The 18,992-nt window shown below is 39.0% G+C and overlaps 1 protein-coding gene across 1 annotated transcript in view; it reads right to left on the minus strand.

The window, feature by feature from the left end:
• Window positions 1-10,557, minus strand: part of PLXDC2 (plexin domain containing 2) — a 427,121-nt gene extending 416,564 nt beyond the window's left edge. The window contains exon 1 of the mRNA XM_037739047.1: window positions 9,562-10,557. Within this exon, the coding sequence (XP_037594975.1) occupies window positions 9,562-9,673 (112 nt within the window). The 5' untranslated portion in view covers window positions 9,674-10,557. The remainder of the gene's footprint in view (window positions 1-9,561) is intronic.
• Between the last annotated feature and the right edge of the window lie 8,435 nt (window positions 10,558-18,992).

The following is an 18,992-nucleotide window of genomic DNA, read 5'->3' on the forward strand; positions in this document are numbered from 1 at the left end:
CTGGGCAACAGAGTGAGACCCCATCTCAAAAAAAAAAAAAAAAAAAAAAAAAAAAAAAAAAAAAAAAAAAAAAAAAAAAAAAAAAAAGTTTATGAAGCCCTGTGGTTCTTGTTCTGGCCATTAGATGTTGCAGGAAAAAAAATTACATAGTCGCCCAGTTGTTTAGAAATTAAATTCTTTACAAAATGATCCAGAGATTTAATGGGATTGCAGTCAAAAGCCCAAGAGTTTGTAGCAAAATCTGAAACATTCATTCTAAAATGGCTCTGGAAAAGGAAAGAGTCTCCTGAATTAGCCAACTTCTGAACAGCAAGAACAAGGAGGATGGGTTTGCTTCATCAGATATAAAGGCTTATTACAAAGCTATAGTAATTAAGACTCTGTGTCAGTAGAGGGATAATTATGGGTTCCCCATCCCCTTTATCTTCAAAGTGCATTATCTTAGCAGGGCTTATTTCAGAATTTATCTTTTTGGAGTAGACCTTTCACAAACCCAATAATCCAGAAATTCTAGCTCTAAATAGAAGTCAAGCATCTCCTGCATGCAAACAGGAAAAGACACTTGCAAGGATGCTCATACCCTGATGTTCACTAGAGCACTAATTACCCATGGATGGAAAATAGAATAAATCAGTTGTGGACCAGCAGATTATAATTAAGACCAACCCAAGTACATGCGGTTACTAAAAACAAAACAGCAAGTGATGTGATTTATTACACAACTCGGTCTCCACCAGGATTGTTTCACAACATACCCATCAGTATTTTACAAGTCTTTCCATATTAACAAATGTGACCATGAGATTCTGATACAAGACCTATATTCACTCACACTCCATATAAAACAAAAGGTTTTCATAAAACTCATTTAAACAAAAAATAAACATTTTTTAACGCTACATAAAATTTTTAAAGCCAGGTTATGATTAAAAGTAGGTACAAATATATATTATACAAGACATATAATATCCCATGCCAGTTTAACAAAACCAGCATATGAAAATAAAGCACTGAGCAGTATCTTTGTAATACAGCAAGAATGCTCTCAAACTAAAATGTGAAATAAAATTTGTTTTAACCTCACAAGTTAACTTAATTTTCACAGGCATCCACAGTTTTCAAAGTATTAAAATATTCTTTAAATTTTTGTTGTATGACAGAAAAACTGAAGTGACCCTCCTGTTTCTGCTCCAAACAAACACCAAAGAGAAAAAAATGCAAAGACACGGTGGTATGTCTCTTAGTTCAATTTTTGTTTCTTGGAATGAGCAAATCAAATGGCTAAATGACAACATCAACAAAAAATTCAAAGGTATATATTCCCAGGACCTATATCAATATTAGATACAATTAAAATGGCTAATATCAGAAGCAATAATTCTTGAAAGAATTATAGACAGGCAGTACATTTTGGGTAATCTTAAATATAAAAGTATGGTCTGACAAAATAATTAAGAAGTTGAATGTTTTTAAATTACAAGTTTAGGACAGGATTCCTTGAAATCACAGGAACCCAAATCCACTAAGAACATGACTCAGTATGCCAAAAATTATTTCATATACTTCTCATTGGAATATTTTGCAATGCAGATTGTATTTATGTAATTTGTATATAGACATTTCTCAATGAATTGAAGGGAAAAGATAGGAAAAGGAGAAGAGACAGCCAAAGGGAGAAGTCAGCTGTAATACCAGACTTGCCCCCACCAGCTGTGCCCACAGGAAGGTCAGTGGGCCCTTCTGACCAGACAAATGAACAAAGCACAGCATATAAATAGCCAGGTTCATTAGGCAGTGGTAGTTACACTCTAAGTTTGTATATCGGAAAAAAATAAGCAAATAGGTATAACAGATTCAGCATGAGCAGTACCTAACATGTACCTAAAAGACTTTCCCATCTTAAAAATCATCATTATTGGTGCATTTCATGATCTAAAATGAGAAATTCTACCTATCTTACTTCCCTTTTAGGCTTTAGAGAAATAAATATGTTATTGGATGTCCATATTATGGTTTCAGAGAGAAAAGGGTGAGAGTTACTACTGGAAGCAGATACACACAGAAGCATGTAACTACTACCCAAAAAACATTATTGAATGTTGAATGTTCCATATTCCAGCTGTACCCAAGAGTGCAGTATCCTAATCTAAATGAACCAGTGTGTACTTACCAAGCATCATGCTCAAAGAGAATATATCCGTTTTATTTAGACTTTTCACATCACTGAACACTCCAAGGAATATAAAGAAAATTGACTTTTAAATATTCAGATTCCTATGCAGGTTTTCCACAGGGCAAATTCTTCATATTCTCTCCATATTCTCAAAGCCTCAATGAGCTACACACCTTACCTACAGGACAAGACCTCGAACACCACAGATTCTAAGGGAGATGTCCAATTACTGAGTAAAAAATAATTGAGGAACTGAGTAATAAGATTCCAGATGAATAAAAAGGATGTCAATCTGCATCCTGGCCTGTGACCCTCTCTTGACAAAAATCACAGACCACTCTCTATGATAAAGCCTCAAGCAGAAACAGTGAGGACAGCTTATTTTAATTTGAAGAGTAGGGGAAAGATACTAGTGCTTAGATCTGCTTGGATGGCCTCTGGAGGAAGAGATTTAAAGTCTAGATTTCCAGTAAGGTCACATAGTATCTGACCCCATGTTCAGACCTGTCATATTTAACAGGCTAATTCCAAACAGGCCCCTGACAAGACCTCTAATTCTATTTAAATATACAAATCTATACTATCATTTCACAGCTTACCACCTTTTTAATTATAAAGAGGAAACTTAAACCCAACAATAAATATGAAATGAGTTCACTCTCTGGTTATAAACACATGTGGAATATTTCATATTCTCATCTTTTCTCAACTATTATCCTGTTAATTTATAACACAATAAATAGTGGAAGAAAGCGCCTTAATAAAAGCATCACTACTTAGTCTGTCATTCTGTAGTAACTTCCTCAGCTTAACAGAATCATTGTGTGGGAGGTAGTGAGGGAAGACATCCTGTGTGAACTCAGGGAAGAAAGCCCTCTTAGAATGGAGTACTCCACAGAGATAATTAAAGCTTTGGGAAAATGTGCTCAGAATAAAGCCAAACGACTGGAATTCATCAGATCAGGAGAGAACGGAAAGCAACTCAATGATACACAACCTTATGTATTATGGCGATTCAGTTTTATTTGCTTTTTCCCCATATCCAAAACAGGTACCCAATAAGATTTAAAGGGAGAAAAGGGAGAAAAGGTAAGATGAAGACAGAGGTAAGCTAGTACACAAAATGTAGGCACTGAGATTTCAAGAACCCAAAATTTAAATGGTAAAACTTCTTAGCACTATTTATAATGTCCAGAAGACACAAACAAGTTCCAAAGAACTATGTCTGTTATTGAAGCATAAGGTCTCTCATCCGACCTACATCTCTTTCTCTCTCTTACTTTCTGATGGAATACTATCACGGGGAGCAGACACTGGGCAATGTATTGCAGAATATCCTCATCTACCTCCCTGTAACAGCTGCCATAGCAAGTTTTTTTTATTATTTTATATTTTTTGAGACCGGGTCACACTCATTGCCCAGGCTGAAATGTAGCGGTGTAATCACAGCTCATTGCAGCCCTGACCTCCTGGGTTCAAGTGATCCTCTCACGTCAGCCTACCAAGTAGCTGGGACTACTGGTGTACACCACCAACACCGGCTAATTTTAAAAAACATGTTTGTAGCAATCAGGTCTCCTCCCTATGTTTCCCAGGCTGGTCTCCAACTCATGGACCCAAGCAATCCCCCTGCCTCGCCCTCCCAATGTGTTTGAATTACAGATGTGAGTCACCGAACCTCACCTCCTAACAAGTTTTAGGATAAAAAAAAAAAATATATATATATATATATATATATATATATATTTAAGATGGAGTCTCCCTCTGTCACCCAGGCTGGAGTGCAGTGGTACAATCTCAGCTCACTGCAACCTCTGCATTCCAAGTTCATGCGATTCTCCTGCCTCAGCCTCCTGAGTAGCTAGGATTACAAGTGCACGCCGCTACGCCTGGAAAATTTTTGTATTTTTAGGGTTTCACCATGTTGTCCAGGATGGTCTTGAATTCCTGACCTTGTGAGCCAACTGCCTCAGCCTCCCAAAGTGCTGGGATTACAGGCATGAGCCACTGCACCCAGCCGCGACCATATTTTTAAAGCCTCCTTCATTAAAGTTTAAGGGCAGAAGGCCTAAAGACAGTTTAATTCAAAAGCAATTTCACAAAGAAACAAAATTATTTAAGTCTTCATCTTCAGTGAAATAACACACCACCACCATCATATACAGATGCATATGTACATCTGTACCTATACTGTATTTCAAGATATTAAAAACATAAGTAAACATACAGTCAGAAAAGCAGTATAGGAGAACAATGGAATAAACTTTTTAAAAGTCCTATCTATCAATAGAAGGTTTAAGGTAAACAACCTGATTTTAAAATGGGGAAAATACCTAAAAATAGACATTTCTCCAAAGAAGACAAAAAATGGCCAACAGGTATATGACAAGGCGCTCAACGTCACTATCATGAGGGAAATGCAAATCGAAACTGCAATGAGGTATCATCTCACACTGACTAATATTAAGATGGCTATTGCCAAAAACACAATAGGTAACAAGTATGGGTGAGGAAGTGGAGAAAAGGGAACCCTTACACACTGTGGGTGGGAATGTAAATTCGTACAGTCATATAAAGCACAATATAAGTTGCTTCAAAAAATTAAAAATAAAATTGCCATATGACTCAGCAATCTATCTTCTGGATATATACATGAAGAAAATAAAATCAGTCCCTTGTAGAGATATCTTCACTCCCATGTTAATTGAAGCATTATTCACAATAGCCAAGATATAGAAACAACCTGAGTGTCCACTGATGAATAATTGGATATATATTCCATATATAGTGTATATATATGACATATATAGTACATACACATTATACATATTGCATATATAGTGCATATATCATATTACATATATAGTGCATATGTAGTGCATATATAATATATATTGCATACATAAAACATATATATCATATATTACACATATAGTACATATATATTACATACATACTACATATATATGCACAGTGGAATATTATTTAGTCTTAAAAAAGAGGATCTTGCTATTCGTGATAGCATGGAGGAAGCTGGGGAACACTGCTAAGTAAAGAAATTCAGATACAAACATACAAATGCAATTTGGTTTCTCTTATACATAGAATTTGAAAATAAGCAAACATCATGTTGTACAAGCTTAAATATATGTAATTACAAATTGAAAAATAAAGAATTGTTAAAAGAAATGTATAAACAAAAAGATATGAGATTAAGAACATGAGTGAACATTCACTCAGAAACCAGCAAGATAGAAGAATGGCTGAATGAACTTTTTGAGGTTCCACCTATTAGTAGAAGGATAGTTTAGCAGACTTCTGGATCTTATGCTTTGGTTTTAACAATCATCCTGTGAAATTAGTTTTATATTTATTTCTATCCTATTGATGGAAAAAGTATTAGCATGAGAATTATTTAAAAAGTCTCCCAAGGCGACATTCAAGTTAATAGTTCAGCTTGAACTATAGTTTTATTAAGTTCAGCTCAGTCCAACAACCTTTAATGCAACTATTTATTGGTAGTTGCCACAGCAGATTCAGAAATACATGGTCTGGTCTAGTAGAATACATGAGAGAGATGCAGACACGCAAAGAAAAGGAAACTCTACAATGACAAGCAAAGTCAAGCAAGTGCCTTTGAAGAAGGCATAAAGTGCACTGAGAATTCTAAGACAACACGTCTTTTCCGTGGAGAGTGTCATGTGAGATAAATCTGTAGGAAAAATTAGACAATGGATAGATGGAGACAGAGTTAGAGAAGGAAGAGCAGGAAAAACGGCAAAAGTGATAATGCATGGTACACACTCGGGGAACTTCCGGAAGCTCGTCTGGTGAGAGCATTAAAGAGGCAGGGTAGACAGGGTGAGAAAGTGCTTGAGGCCACATGGCAATGGCCTTGAAGACCATGGAGAAGAGGCTCTATAATGTGATGGGGAAGCAGCTGAAGACTTTATTCTTTGTTTATTTGTTTACTCACTTTCTTTTTTTTTTTTTCTTTTTTTGGCAGAGTCTCCCTTTGTTGGCCACCCAGGCAATGGCGCGATCTTGGCTCACTGCTACCTCTGCCTCCAGGGTTCAATCGACCGTCCTGCCTCAGCCTCCTAAGTAGCTGGGATTACAGGCGCACACCACCACACCAGGCTAATTTTTGTATTTGTACTAGAGATGGGGTTTCACCATGTTGGCCAGGCTGGTCTCAAACTCCTGACTTCAGGTAATCTGCCTGCCTCGGCCTCCCAAAGTGCTGAGATTATAGGCGTCGGCTACTGCACCCAGCCCTGAGCTGAAGACTTTAGATCCCATTATCAAGTTTGTTGGTTAACTTATTCCTTTTTAAAAACATAATGTTTCTGCAATAGGAGATAGCTTTTAGAAAAAAAATGACAAAACTTACTGATAATGACACATATTTTCTACATCTCTCCATGAGAACATCTGATTCTAGCAGTGAAGAAACTTGTCTGGAGCAAAATTTGTATCTTTAAGTTTTATCAAATACATTCTCCCTGACAAGAGTCAATTTCTGAAGAGCACACTGAAATATGCAAATTCTCCTGATTATGATAATTTCGAACGTCTATGCAGACATCTATGAACAACAGCAAAAAATTATCTCTAATATGAATGTTGTACACCGCAATTATATCTCAGTCCCAGCTTACCCAACCTCCTGCTTCAAAACTTGATGTATTCTCTAAAGGAAAAAGAGGCTTACATTTCATATTTTTAAAGTTTTGCATGCAGCCTCAAGTCACTGATTGATAAAATAACTTTTATCCAACAATATGACAGATGTCCATTTTATAATAAATGTTCACTTGAATTAACCCCTCTATTGTACCATTTTGCTCTAGGTTTATATGCAAACAGAAACTAGTGATTATGTCTCAACAGCAACACTCTGACAACAAACTCTACGAATAAGAAATATTTCAAAGTTAATTGTTTAACTCCAACAAAAGCAGAAAACCAAAAAACATTCAACCAGACAAAGAACAACTAAAATAAGTGTAAATAATATAAGCATAAACTACTTCCCTCTAAAACAGAAAGGGAATAATAGGAGAAATTAGCAGTTTCTCTGCCCTCTAGTGGCAATAAAATTAACTGCAGCATTTACTAAAGCAATGCATGATAAAATGTCCCTGTTATGAAATCAGATATTTTTCCCGTGCCAAAATGTCTGTAATAAAAATCCTGATTGTTGCATGCCAAATTTCAAGACTGTTGGACTTTTTCCCCCATAATAAACTTTTACATAGGCTATTTTACAAATAAAATTGTTTTTTTTTTCTGTTTCACCTTGCTTTTATATATTCAGTAAGCTAACCATTTAATTCCAATATTATTTCATAAAACTACATATAAATTGATGTCCAAGGAAGAAGCTACCTTGGTTTATAAAAAAAGTATTCAAAAATTTTCCAAGGAATTTAAAACTATTCTTTTTAAAATCAATTCTATCAATATATGGATTTCTAGAGTAGAATTCCCATCAGAAATATTCAACTAGTTTAAAATACTAGTACACTGATGTTGAACATTTTAAGTATTTTATATTTCCCAAAGCAAGGGCTTTTAATTATACAGCCAATCTTACTTTGGGATGAATTTCATCCTCAATTTCAGAACTTCTTGGAATAGAAAATGTAGCGTGTGTGTGTGTGTGTGTGTGTACATATATTCCTTTTTCAGTTACATTACTGAAAAAGGTTTGGAAAAAGATAACATTTTGTTGACGTTTATTTATAATTTATTTTCACTGCAAATGCATTATTTATTCCTAGTGTCAAACAAATTTTTAAATAAACAACTTGGGATGCATGTTGGCACACACATCTTTCTAACCTCCTCTGTGGTGGAGTCATCTATTCACACCATGAATAAGTACATGAAAATTACTGTTGCAATTTTTAAATAAATGTCATTTCCTGGAAGGCTGAAAGTGTTATTTTTTTTTCCCACCAATGAAACATATAGAGAAATAAGCAAAAGGTATAGTCTCCTGTCATAAATCGTACAGTCAAGAACACCCTAGGTCCATTAATGCAGAATAATTAAATGTGATGAAGACAAATCAACGCCCAAGAAATCTGCATTTTATTCTCAGCTTTAAAAGTGTTATCATATTGCCTCCCTGCACATACACTCCAACACACACACCCCTCCAATCGTAAATAAGAGCGCAGAGTCAGTATCTGTGCTTTATCTAGAACAATTTACACCAGGTGTTGTTACTGTCTTCTAAGTCGCGGCTTGTTAAATTTGACTCAAGGGTTTCCTTTAAGATCTACAAGATTCACCTTGCCTGGAATCCCCAGGTGTCCCCAGCTTTCCATCTGTGCCTCTCAAGTTTGACTGTTGACCGGGTAATCATTAAACACACACGCGCACACACACAGCAGAACAGAACAAATTGTCTTACGCAGGAAGTTTTCGTTTTCTTTTTCTTTTCCTTTCTAGTTTTTTATTTTTATTTCTCGTTTCACCACCTCTCTAAGTGCACCCGAGTTCACCAATTTCTGCCAAGATCTCTTTCTGCCTGTGTCTTCACTGTCTTCACTGAAAGGCAGAAATGGGAAGTAGGCACCCGGTTGGCAGTGAGCAGGGTCCCAGGAGGCAGCCGGCACCTCCCGCTAGGCGATCGCCCCGAGGACGCGGCTCCTTGAAGGACGTGCACCTGGCTGGACCGCCACTAAGAGGGCGGAGGTCGGGGTCCTCTCGGGGACAAAGTTAGGGCGTCCAGGCCTGTCTGGGAAGCCGGCAGGCGGAGGACAATGGGGGCAGGGGTAGGCCTCCAGAAGCGCGCCCTACCCCACCTTTTCCACCTGTTCCCCACCTCTGCGCCTGCCCCACCTACCCCGCCCCACTTCCAGCGCCCGCTCAGACCAGTTCAAGAGACGGAGCTAGTGGGGATCGCCAAGGGGAACAAGGTACTGCCACAGGGAATTTTCTCATGCAGAGGGGAGACCCGCAATCTCGGGCTTTCACCAGTACCCCACCCACCCCCACCACACACTCGCTTAGTTTAACCAGCAGCGAGGAAGGAGGGGAGACAGAGAGCAGGCAGCCTGGAGATGCCAGGTCCTAGGAGACGTATCAACAGAAGCAGCTTTGCTCTCACACTGGGCTATTTGGGGGAGACAGTATCACCCCCTGCCGCCCAGGTGAAGTAAGCCCAAAAGCCTCAGGAAAACCCCTAGTCCCCGGCGTCCTTCTCTTGTTAACCCTCTTTTCCCTGTTTGAGAAGCGTAAGTTTACCCGAAAAGCAACTGCAGTAACTTTCCCCAAGGGCAGACAGGTGATGTGGGGGGAGGGGGGAGGAGGAACGAGGGTGCCAGAGAGGTCTTCAACTGAACACAAAATCAACAAGCCAAAGTGTTTCTTACCATGGATTTGGTCTCCGGGCTTCCCTTCGGCGAACTGAAACTGGTCCAGGACGAAGTGGCAAAGTAGCACAACTCCTGCAGCGGCCAGGTCGGCCCTCGGGAACCTCGCCATGCCGCCGCCGCCACCTCCCTACCCCTCCCGCCAGTCCTTCGCCGGTGCTCGGGGGCTCCCGAAGCGACAGGGGCGACCGGGTCAAGCGCTGCGGGTCGGTCTCCGCTGGACCCAGAGGCCTTTGTAAATTTCGCTGGGATTTCACAGCAGGGAGCCGAGGAGGGGAAGGCCCGAGAGCCAGCAGGAGCGCAGCCCTCTCCGGACCTCGGGGTTTTCTTTGCAACTTGCCACCCTCGCAGCCCTCACCCGACACTGAACAACAAGCCACCTGGGTGCCCGCAGACGGTGACTTCCGAGCCCCCTCGATGCGCTCCACTGGGTTCAAAACAGACCTAATTCCACAGTCTGCTCCGCTGCCAGCTCCAGATCCACTAGGGATGGTCGGCTCCGCAGGAACTTTCCTCGGTCTCGGGATGGCCCCGGCAGGAGGTTTAGGTTTGCAGGAAGGAGGTTGACGCCGAAACCCTTCCGACAAGTTTTGCTTCTCTTCTTCGCCCTACGCAGGGCGCGCGTCCTTTCTCGGAGCCGGAGGAATGGGCAGCTCCAAAGAGCTGAGCCCTGGAAAGGTTCAGGCTGCAGCAGTCTGAGGTCCGAAGCCAGGAAAAAATGTGTGTGCGTGTGTGCGTGTGTGTGTGTGTGTTTTTAAAGGAAGAAGAAAGAAAAAGGGTGGGATGGGGGGAGTCTGGCTGGAACCTATCGGGAGCGGGCTCCTCCAGGCTCAGGAGGAGGTGGCCCCAAGCCCCCGCGGAGCCCCAGGAGTTTAGTGGCGGAGGAGGCGCCGCCGTCGCGCTCCTCCGCGCTCCTGCTCCACACTTTGAGGAGGGAAGGTGGCTCGCAATTTGCCAGATCTGCCGCCGCACCCTCCTCCCTCCTCCCTCCGCCCTCCCCTTCGCTCCTCCAGGCTTCTCCCACCTTCCTCCCTGAAACCGGCAGCCCGCACGGACCTGTCCAATGGCTGCACTTTCCTCGGGGCTGGCACAGGAGTCGCCGCCAGCAGAGCGAGCCGGGGGAGCCTAGCAAGGGGGAGGAAGAGGGCCACTCCAGCCCCGCGCGCCCCCGGCAGCCGGCGGCCCCGGAGCGCGGGGAGAGGGGACGAGCCCCGGGAGCTAGCGAGGGAGCGCGGGGCGGTACCTCCGCGCGGCCGGGGCACCATCCCCGCACCCGGCTCGCGCGCCCTGGGCAGCTTCACCAACTGCTCCCCCACCCACCTGGCTCCCAGGCCGCCTTCACGCGCGACTGCGGGGGGGCGATTGCGCCCCGCCTCGACAGTGGCGGGGGTCTCCCTGGGCACTAAAGGGTTAACCACAGCTCCCCCTCCCCCACTTCCCGGAGGCTGGGTCTGGCCTTGGCTGGGGTGTGGAGAAAGCACACCAGAGCCAGTTCTGGGTTACTGACCCTGCGAAGCCCCCTCGGACCCCAGCCCGGCGCGGGAGGGCGGCAGAGGGCAGCGCGCCGCAGCGCGGTCCCCGCAGCCGCCGCGGCTTTGTAAAGGGTCTGCGGGGGCGAAAGCGAGAGTTTAAAGGAACAGGAGGCCCATTGAATTTCCTACCGGGGCTTTCGGGGGCTCTCGCTGCCCGGTTTGTTTTTGTTTTTTCAGCTCGGGGATGTGTTTCCGCGTTAACCCTTGCAGGCCCTTTGGTTAGTTGACATCTTAGTTTGCATACAGTTAATCTTTTTTGAAAGGGATAAATACAAGGAAAAGAAGCCAAGCGCTATTGGTTAAAAGTACAGGATCTAGAGCCCGGACAGTCTGAACTGGAATTTCACCTCCCCCACAAGCAACAATTTACTTTTATCTCTTAGCCTCAGATATCCATCCATCAAATGGAGAGAATTAGAGTAACACCCTTATAAGGTGGTTGCAGTGGATTGGATGAGTTAATCCTGTGTATTTAATAAATGTAGAACATTTCCTACCGCAAAGTACATGGCTTTAAGTGTTTCCTGTAACAAAAGTAAGAGAAGAAGACTTCATTCACATAACAAATTTGGTGTGTTCTAACTTCAAGGTCCTTTCCACTCCAAGCTCTGAAGAGTCTATGGATGCTGTCAATAGATGTCTCAGCTTGCCACAAAACCCACTGGAAGTGGATTCCAATAATCAATCTACTTTGCAACTGTGGTGCCCAAAGCATGGCTCTCTCATGGGAAACAAGAAATATGTTTCCCCTAATCCAATACCCAATTTGCTCTTTATTTCCGGACAACAGATTTACAAACCCAAACATATGTCGTGCCTACACTCTATTATGCCAAGACCCTCGCTCTCTCCTGAGCTTTCCTCCAACAGGTTGATTTCTACTTAGGAAACTCGGTTCTTCTACTTCCGCTTAACCAGGAGTGTTTAAGTTCTATGTAATATTACATCCAAATTTGAGTACCTAGATACATATCTGCTTAAAATCAAGTTTGAAAACTGAGTCTTCTTATCAAAACTTGATTGTGCAGTTGACCCTTGAACAACAGGGGTTTGAACTGGGAGGGTCCACTTTTGCATGGATTTTCTTCCTCCTCTGCCACCCCTAATACAGTAATGCCAACCCCTCCTCTTCCTCCTCCTCTTCAGCTCCCTGGATGTGAAGACGATGAGGATGAAAGCCTCTCTGATGATCCACTTTGACAGTATGTTTTATCTTATGATTTTCCTAACATTTTCTTTTCTCTAGCTTACTTTATTGTAAGAATACAGAATATAATATATAGAACATACAAAATATGTGTTAATCAACTGTTTATCAATAAGGCTTCTAATCAACAGTAGGTCATTAGTAGTTAAGTGTATGGGGAGTTGAAATTACACTTGAATTTTCTACAGTGTGGGGGTCTGTTCCCCTGACCCCCATACTGGGGTCAATTATAGTTTAATTGATGTTGATTCTTTTTGTGCACCCCCAGTGAGGTCATAAATCCACGTGGAAAGCTTCCCGAAATATTCTGCACAACTCCAGCTCCCATCGTATGTAAAATAATGGGGAATCTAGCAGAAACCATTTCAAGAAAGCACCTCTTTTTTTCAGTCTGGGTTATTTCTCTTACTTTCACAGCAGAAATATAGGTGTTTCCTCTGAGAACAAACAAATCCCCACCTCTCCTTGCTATCCTTTTCTTTCTTTTTTCTCTTATTATTTTATGTGCAGATTCGTAGTGTTCATTTTTCTTGTTACTTGCAGTCATCAATGCTTTGCCCTCCTGATTGAAACTGTATACTTCCTGTAAGTAAAAATTTAATGCCAATATTTGAAAGGGGGTTAAATGGGCATTCAGGGTCAGTCGGGAAAGACTTTTATATGTTTGGCTACGTCACAGATGTTGCTGAATTGTATTGGTTTACCCCATCTTAATTTTATTCTGAAGAGCTACACACACAGAAATTTCGGAAGTATGGGAGAAGATACAAGTAAACAAAACTCAATCATGCTTGATGAGATTTGCTATTCAGAAATAAGGATGAAAGAGCAGCATTGTATAACAATAAACTCAAGCTTTGATCATTTGCCTGAAATGTTGATGTATAATTATTTGTTAAACTATATTCTGCCTTCACATTGTAGCAAGCAACGAATAAATAAAATGTATGTAGGACAGTATATTCAGAGTGAAATGGAAAAAGTAGATTACTCATAAAATTCTGGCTAAAGTAACATATTTTGTGGCCTAAATTACTTGGGTTTGCCATATATATTTCATCACAGTAGAAGTGTCTCTTTCCATTTTGTGTGGAAGATGTTACATCTTCCATCTGACATGAGAGAGAGAGGTAGTAACTGCTGGAGGTCTGTTTGAATTTACTGTATACATGGAAAAGGAAATGGTGGTTCTTTCATCCACTCCCTTAATTTTAGCTAATCTCTCCAGGAACAAATGAATCAGGAACCACAAATGAGTAGCACTTAGATTCTTTGTCCATGACAAAGATCTGGAATTCATACGACACTCTCTCCTTTAAAACAATATATCAGAATCATTCTCAACAATGTAGGACTTTGGGCAACTATTAGCATGTGTGCTATCACTGTGGGGATTTCAAAGCTGTTTACAATCCTCATCTCTATCAATCTTCAGAGAGATTTTCACACATTCCAAGTGCAATACTGTCTATAGAAATGTACTTACAATTAATCACCTCATCCCATCTCTGTCTTTACCATTGTTGTGTTTCCTAGGACCTGTCCAAAATTGGAACTTGGCTTACAGGATGCTGAAGAAAACAGCATCCTCACTTGGAAAAAAAAATGAGATCCTATACGTGCTGTAGAATACTCAGCATTTATTATAATCTTAACTATTCAGAAAATACTTTTTGTCCATTTTAACAGGATTTTTAAAAACTTTCTATAATTGCTGTCAGATGAAGGGAAATTGCTATTAATGAATTGCTTTTATTCAGTCCAAATATTATGACCTTTCTTTTAGGTCTCAGCATTTCCTCTCCCTCCTCATTTGGTAGGGCTAATTTTTTGACCTCTGGTACGCAATTACAAGACTCATTTGTTCATCTTGGCTGATCTGCTCTCAGAATAAACTGGAATCCTATTGTACTGTTGATGGATATTTCAGCTTTTTGTACTTTATAGTTTTAAGGAGCAAATTTTATCAATCGTGTTTGAATTGAATAAACATTTTTTAAAACTCAACAGCTAACATTCTCTTTTTAACTGGAACATTTAACATACAAGAATATTTAATGCCTTTTACCCTCATATCAATACCACATGTACAATTTAGATGAAATTAACAATATAGGCATATTCATAATGAAATAATATCCTGCATTAAAATAGCATACATGTTTATACGCTCCTTCTGAATCTTAATGAGCTAAACTGGTTTCAACTAGTAAATAGCAAAGCACAAAAAAAACATGTAAGTCAAAATACTAGTAAACATATTAATAAAATGGAACACCATATTATCAAAAATGGATAGAAGCATTATGTTACATTTATTTTTAAATGGCAACAATTTATCATAGAAACTTAGACGCTATTCCTAAATTGTACCCAAAGATACATTAAATTCCTGCATTTTGCAAATAAAGGAAAATGGGCAAGTGCTCAGCAAGCACTTAGTGAATTGAAAAATGAAATAAACGTGTTAAAGAATATGCTGTACAATGCAGAGTGAGGGAACATGTGGAAAAGTTCTCAAGTGATTATTGCTTTGAACATAGTTGTCAGCCTTATATCCTATCCAGATTTTGCTAAACTAATAGAAATATCTAAACTGCAGAAAATTTCACTCTCAAGTATCAGCCCCAGGAGAAATTGTGCTTCTGCAGAGCCCCTAGTGGAGGCTATTAGTCCTGGCACAGATGACAGGGCTTTTTGTGTTGGAGGCAGGAGTGCTCTGATTCACAAAGGCACCACCACTGCTAGTATCCGCCCTGATGGCTTGTACTGAATTTCCTTTCCTCATCTTGCATTCATCCTGTTTTCTTCTGCCCTAAATTTCTGGTCCTTACATTTCCATCTCTACAAAATTTTTGTTGAGATATAATTTATATAACTTAAGATTCACCTTTTTAAAGTGTATACAATTCAGTGTTTTTTAGTATGCCCACAAGATGGTAAAATCAAGATTACCATCTAATTCCAGAATATTTCATAATGGCAAAAAGAAACCCCACACCCATGAACAATCATTGCTCACTCCTCTCTCTCCTCAGCCCCTGACCAATACTAATCAACTTTCTGTCTCTGGGAATTTGCTCCTTCTGGAGAGCTCACGTAAATGTGTCTGATTTCTTTTGCATAGCATAATGTTTTCAAATTCACCCATGCTGTTGACTATATCTTGTACTTCATTCCTTTTTATTTCTGATAATATTCCACTGAATGATATTATGGATAAAAGATTAAATCCATCAGTTATTGGACATTTGGATTGTTCCCATTTTTTGGCTATTATGAGTAATGCGGCTTTAAAAATCCATGCACAATTTGTGTGAACATATGAGCAGTATGGTAACTCTATAATTAGCTCTGTGAGAAAATGACAAACTGTGTTCCACAGTGGTTGCACCTTTTTACATTCCCAGCAATGCATGAGGGTTTCAATTTCTCCTCGCCATTGCAAATACTTGTTATTTTTCATTTAAAAAAATTACAGTGATCTCAGTTGGTGTGAAGTGGTACGACATTCTGGTTTTTCTTTGCATTTCCCTGATGACAAATGATGGTAAGCATCTTTTCATGGACTTATTGGACATTTCTGTATCTTCTCTGGAAAAGAGTCTCTCCAAACCATTTCTCATTTTTAATTGGATTGTCTTTTTATTGTTGAGTTGTACGAGTTCCAACATAGTCTGGATCTTCAATTCTTAAAATATGTAGGATTTGCAAACACTTTCTGAAAGAAATGAAATAATATGAGTTGTCTTTTCACTTTCTTGATAGTGTTATTTGATGCACATTGTTTTTTACTTTGATAAAGCCCATGTGTGTATATTTTTCTTTGGCTACTTCTACTATAAGTGTCATATGTAAGAAAGCCATGCCTAATCGAAAGTTGATTTATGCCTATAGTTTCCTCTAAGAAAGTTACAGTTTCATGTTCATATTTAGGACTTCGATCCATCTTGTAAAAATTTTGTATAAAATGTGAGAAAAGGGACAAAAATTATTCTTTTGCATGTGGACATAGATACATTGTCACATCATACATTGTCTCAGCCACTTGTTGAAAAGATTGTTTCTGCATTGGATGATCTTGACATCATTGTTGAAAATCAGTTGGCCATACACATTCAGGTTTATCTCTGTACTCTCAATTCCATTCCATTAATATATACGTTTATTTTTATACCATACTGTTTGGGCTATTGTAGCTTTTTGGTAAGAGTTAAAATAAGGAAGTGTAAGACCTCTTGCTATGTTCTTTTTTTTCAAGATTGATTTATCTATTCTGAATCCTTTGCATTTTCAGATAAATTTTAGAATCCGTTTGTCCATTTCTCCAAAAAGGGCTGTTGGCATTTTGATTGGCATTGAAGTGAACCTGTGGATTAATTTTGGGACTATTGCCATCTTGACAATATGAAGTCTTCCAGTCCATGAATGCAAGATATGGTTCTATTAATTTTGCTCTTTAATTTATTTCAATATTGTTATGTCATTTTGTAACTTCAGTGTACGAACAATACACTTATTTTGTTACATTTATTTCTACGTTTATTTATTACATTTATTTCTTATTTTGTTACATTTATTTCTACAAAAGCTTTGTCAGTTTTATTCTTTTTGATGCTGTTATAAATGAAATAGTTTTCTTAATTCCATTTGTAGATTTTCAATGGCTTTTGTATTAGTCTGCTAGGGCTGACACAACAAAGCACCACTGATGAGTGGTGTAAACACTCGCATTTCTGTAGGCTGAGTCTCAGATCAGGGTGCCAGCAATTTTGATTTCTTCTGAGGCCTTCTTGGCTTGTCAACGGTCACCTTCTCACACGATCTTTCCTTTGTGTACACGTCTTTCTTTCTGTCCAAATTTTCTTTTATCATAAAGACACCAGTGCGATTGGATTGGGAACCACCATAATGGTCTCATTTTAATTTAAACACCTCTTTAAATGCCCAATTTCCAATTATAAGCACATTTGCAGGTGCTGGGGAATCAGTCTTTAACATATTTATTTGGAGGGGGACAAAATGCAGCATATAGCAGCTAGTAGATAGGAATACAGCTGATTTTTGTTTATTAGTCTTGCAACCTTGCCAAACACATTTAATATGTCTAATAGTTTTGTTTGTTTCTTTGTTTGTTTGTTTTTACAGGTGTAAGGATTCCTTAGGGCTTTTCTATGTATAAGATCTGAAAATCTTTTTTTTTTTTTTTTTTTTTTTTTTTTTTTTTTTTTTTTTTTTTTTTTTTTTTTTTTTTTTTTTTTTTTTGGCTTCCTTTCCCATATAGACAGATGCCTTTTGTTTTATTTTCTTGCCTAATTACCCTGTTTAGGACCTCTGGTACAATGTTAAATGGAAGTGTTGGCAGTCATCTTGTTCTTCATCTTACAAGGAAAGCTTTAGCTCTTTCACAATTAAACATGATATCAACTGTGGAGTTTTCATTGATATCCTTTATCAGGTTCGGCAAGATTCCTTCTATTCCTAGTTTATTGAGTACGTTTATCATGAGTGGGTGTTGGATTTTGTCAACTTTTTTTTTCTGCATCAACTAATAAGATTGTGCATTTGTTTCTTTTATACTATTGGTATGGTATATTTCATGGATTGATTTTAATGTGTTGAATCAACTTTATATACACAAGAGAAAATCTACCTGGTCATGGGATATGGTCCCTTTTCTCAGATACTAAATTCAGTTTCCTAATATTAAAAAAATAATAATTCTATATCCATATTTATAAGGAACATTAGTTTTTATTTGTCTCTTCCTGTGAAGTTTTTGTCTGGTTTTGGTATCAGGGTAATACTACCCTCATAGAATGAGTTAGGAAGTGTTCCTTCCTCTTTACTTTTTGGAAACATTTGGAAAATATGTGTTAATTTATCTTTAACCTTTTAGTAGAATTCACCAGTGAAGCCATCTGGGTATGATTTGTGTGTGTGTGGAAATCTTTTTGATTATTAATGTACTCTTTTTTATCCGTCTGGTCAGATTTTCTGTTTGAGTATGTTTTGATATTTGTCAGAAATTTTCCATTTGTTATCTAATTTTTTAGTATACAATTGTTTATAATATTCCCATGTAATAATTTTTATTTCTGTGAGATTTGGCAGTAATAGCCACTTTTTCATTTCTGACAACTTGGGTGTTCTTTCTTTATTTATTGGTAAATTAAGGTAAAGCTTTGCCAATTTTGTTGATCAAAGAACTTTTAGTTTTGTTGATATTCTTGATTGTTTTTCTATTATCTATTTCATTTATTTCCACATTAGTCTATCTTGTTTACTTCCTTCTATTTGCTTTAGGTTAGCTTAATTTTTTTTTTCATCTCTACCGTCTTTTTTATTTAGGCTATTGGCTAAATATACTATGTTGATACTGTTGCCAATATACTGTCTTCTCAAAAACTACCAATCAATATAGCCATACATTGTTGAGTGGCAAATCATGTTTCAGTTAAAAGGACACACTATTTAATAAGAGGTTTCTTATTATTATTATTATTATTTTTTACTTTAGGTGCACACTATATCTGGCTTTTCTCCCCACATTATCCCTCCCCGCCCTCCCCAACCTGTGCTGTCTGTCCCCTACCCGCCCCCAACTGCCTCCAGTGTGTGATGCTCCTCTCCCTAAGTCCACGTATTCTCAAGTGGAAAGTTAGGTCATTGATTTTAGATGTATTCTTTTT

This window comes from Cebus imitator, unplaced genomic scaffold (assembly GCF_001604975.1).
Source record: "Cebus imitator isolate Cc_AM_T3 unplaced genomic scaffold, Cebus_imitator-1.0 Scaffold61, whole genome shotgun sequence".
Classification (NCBI taxonomy): Eukaryota; Metazoa; Chordata; class Mammalia; order Primates; family Cebidae; genus Cebus; species Cebus imitator.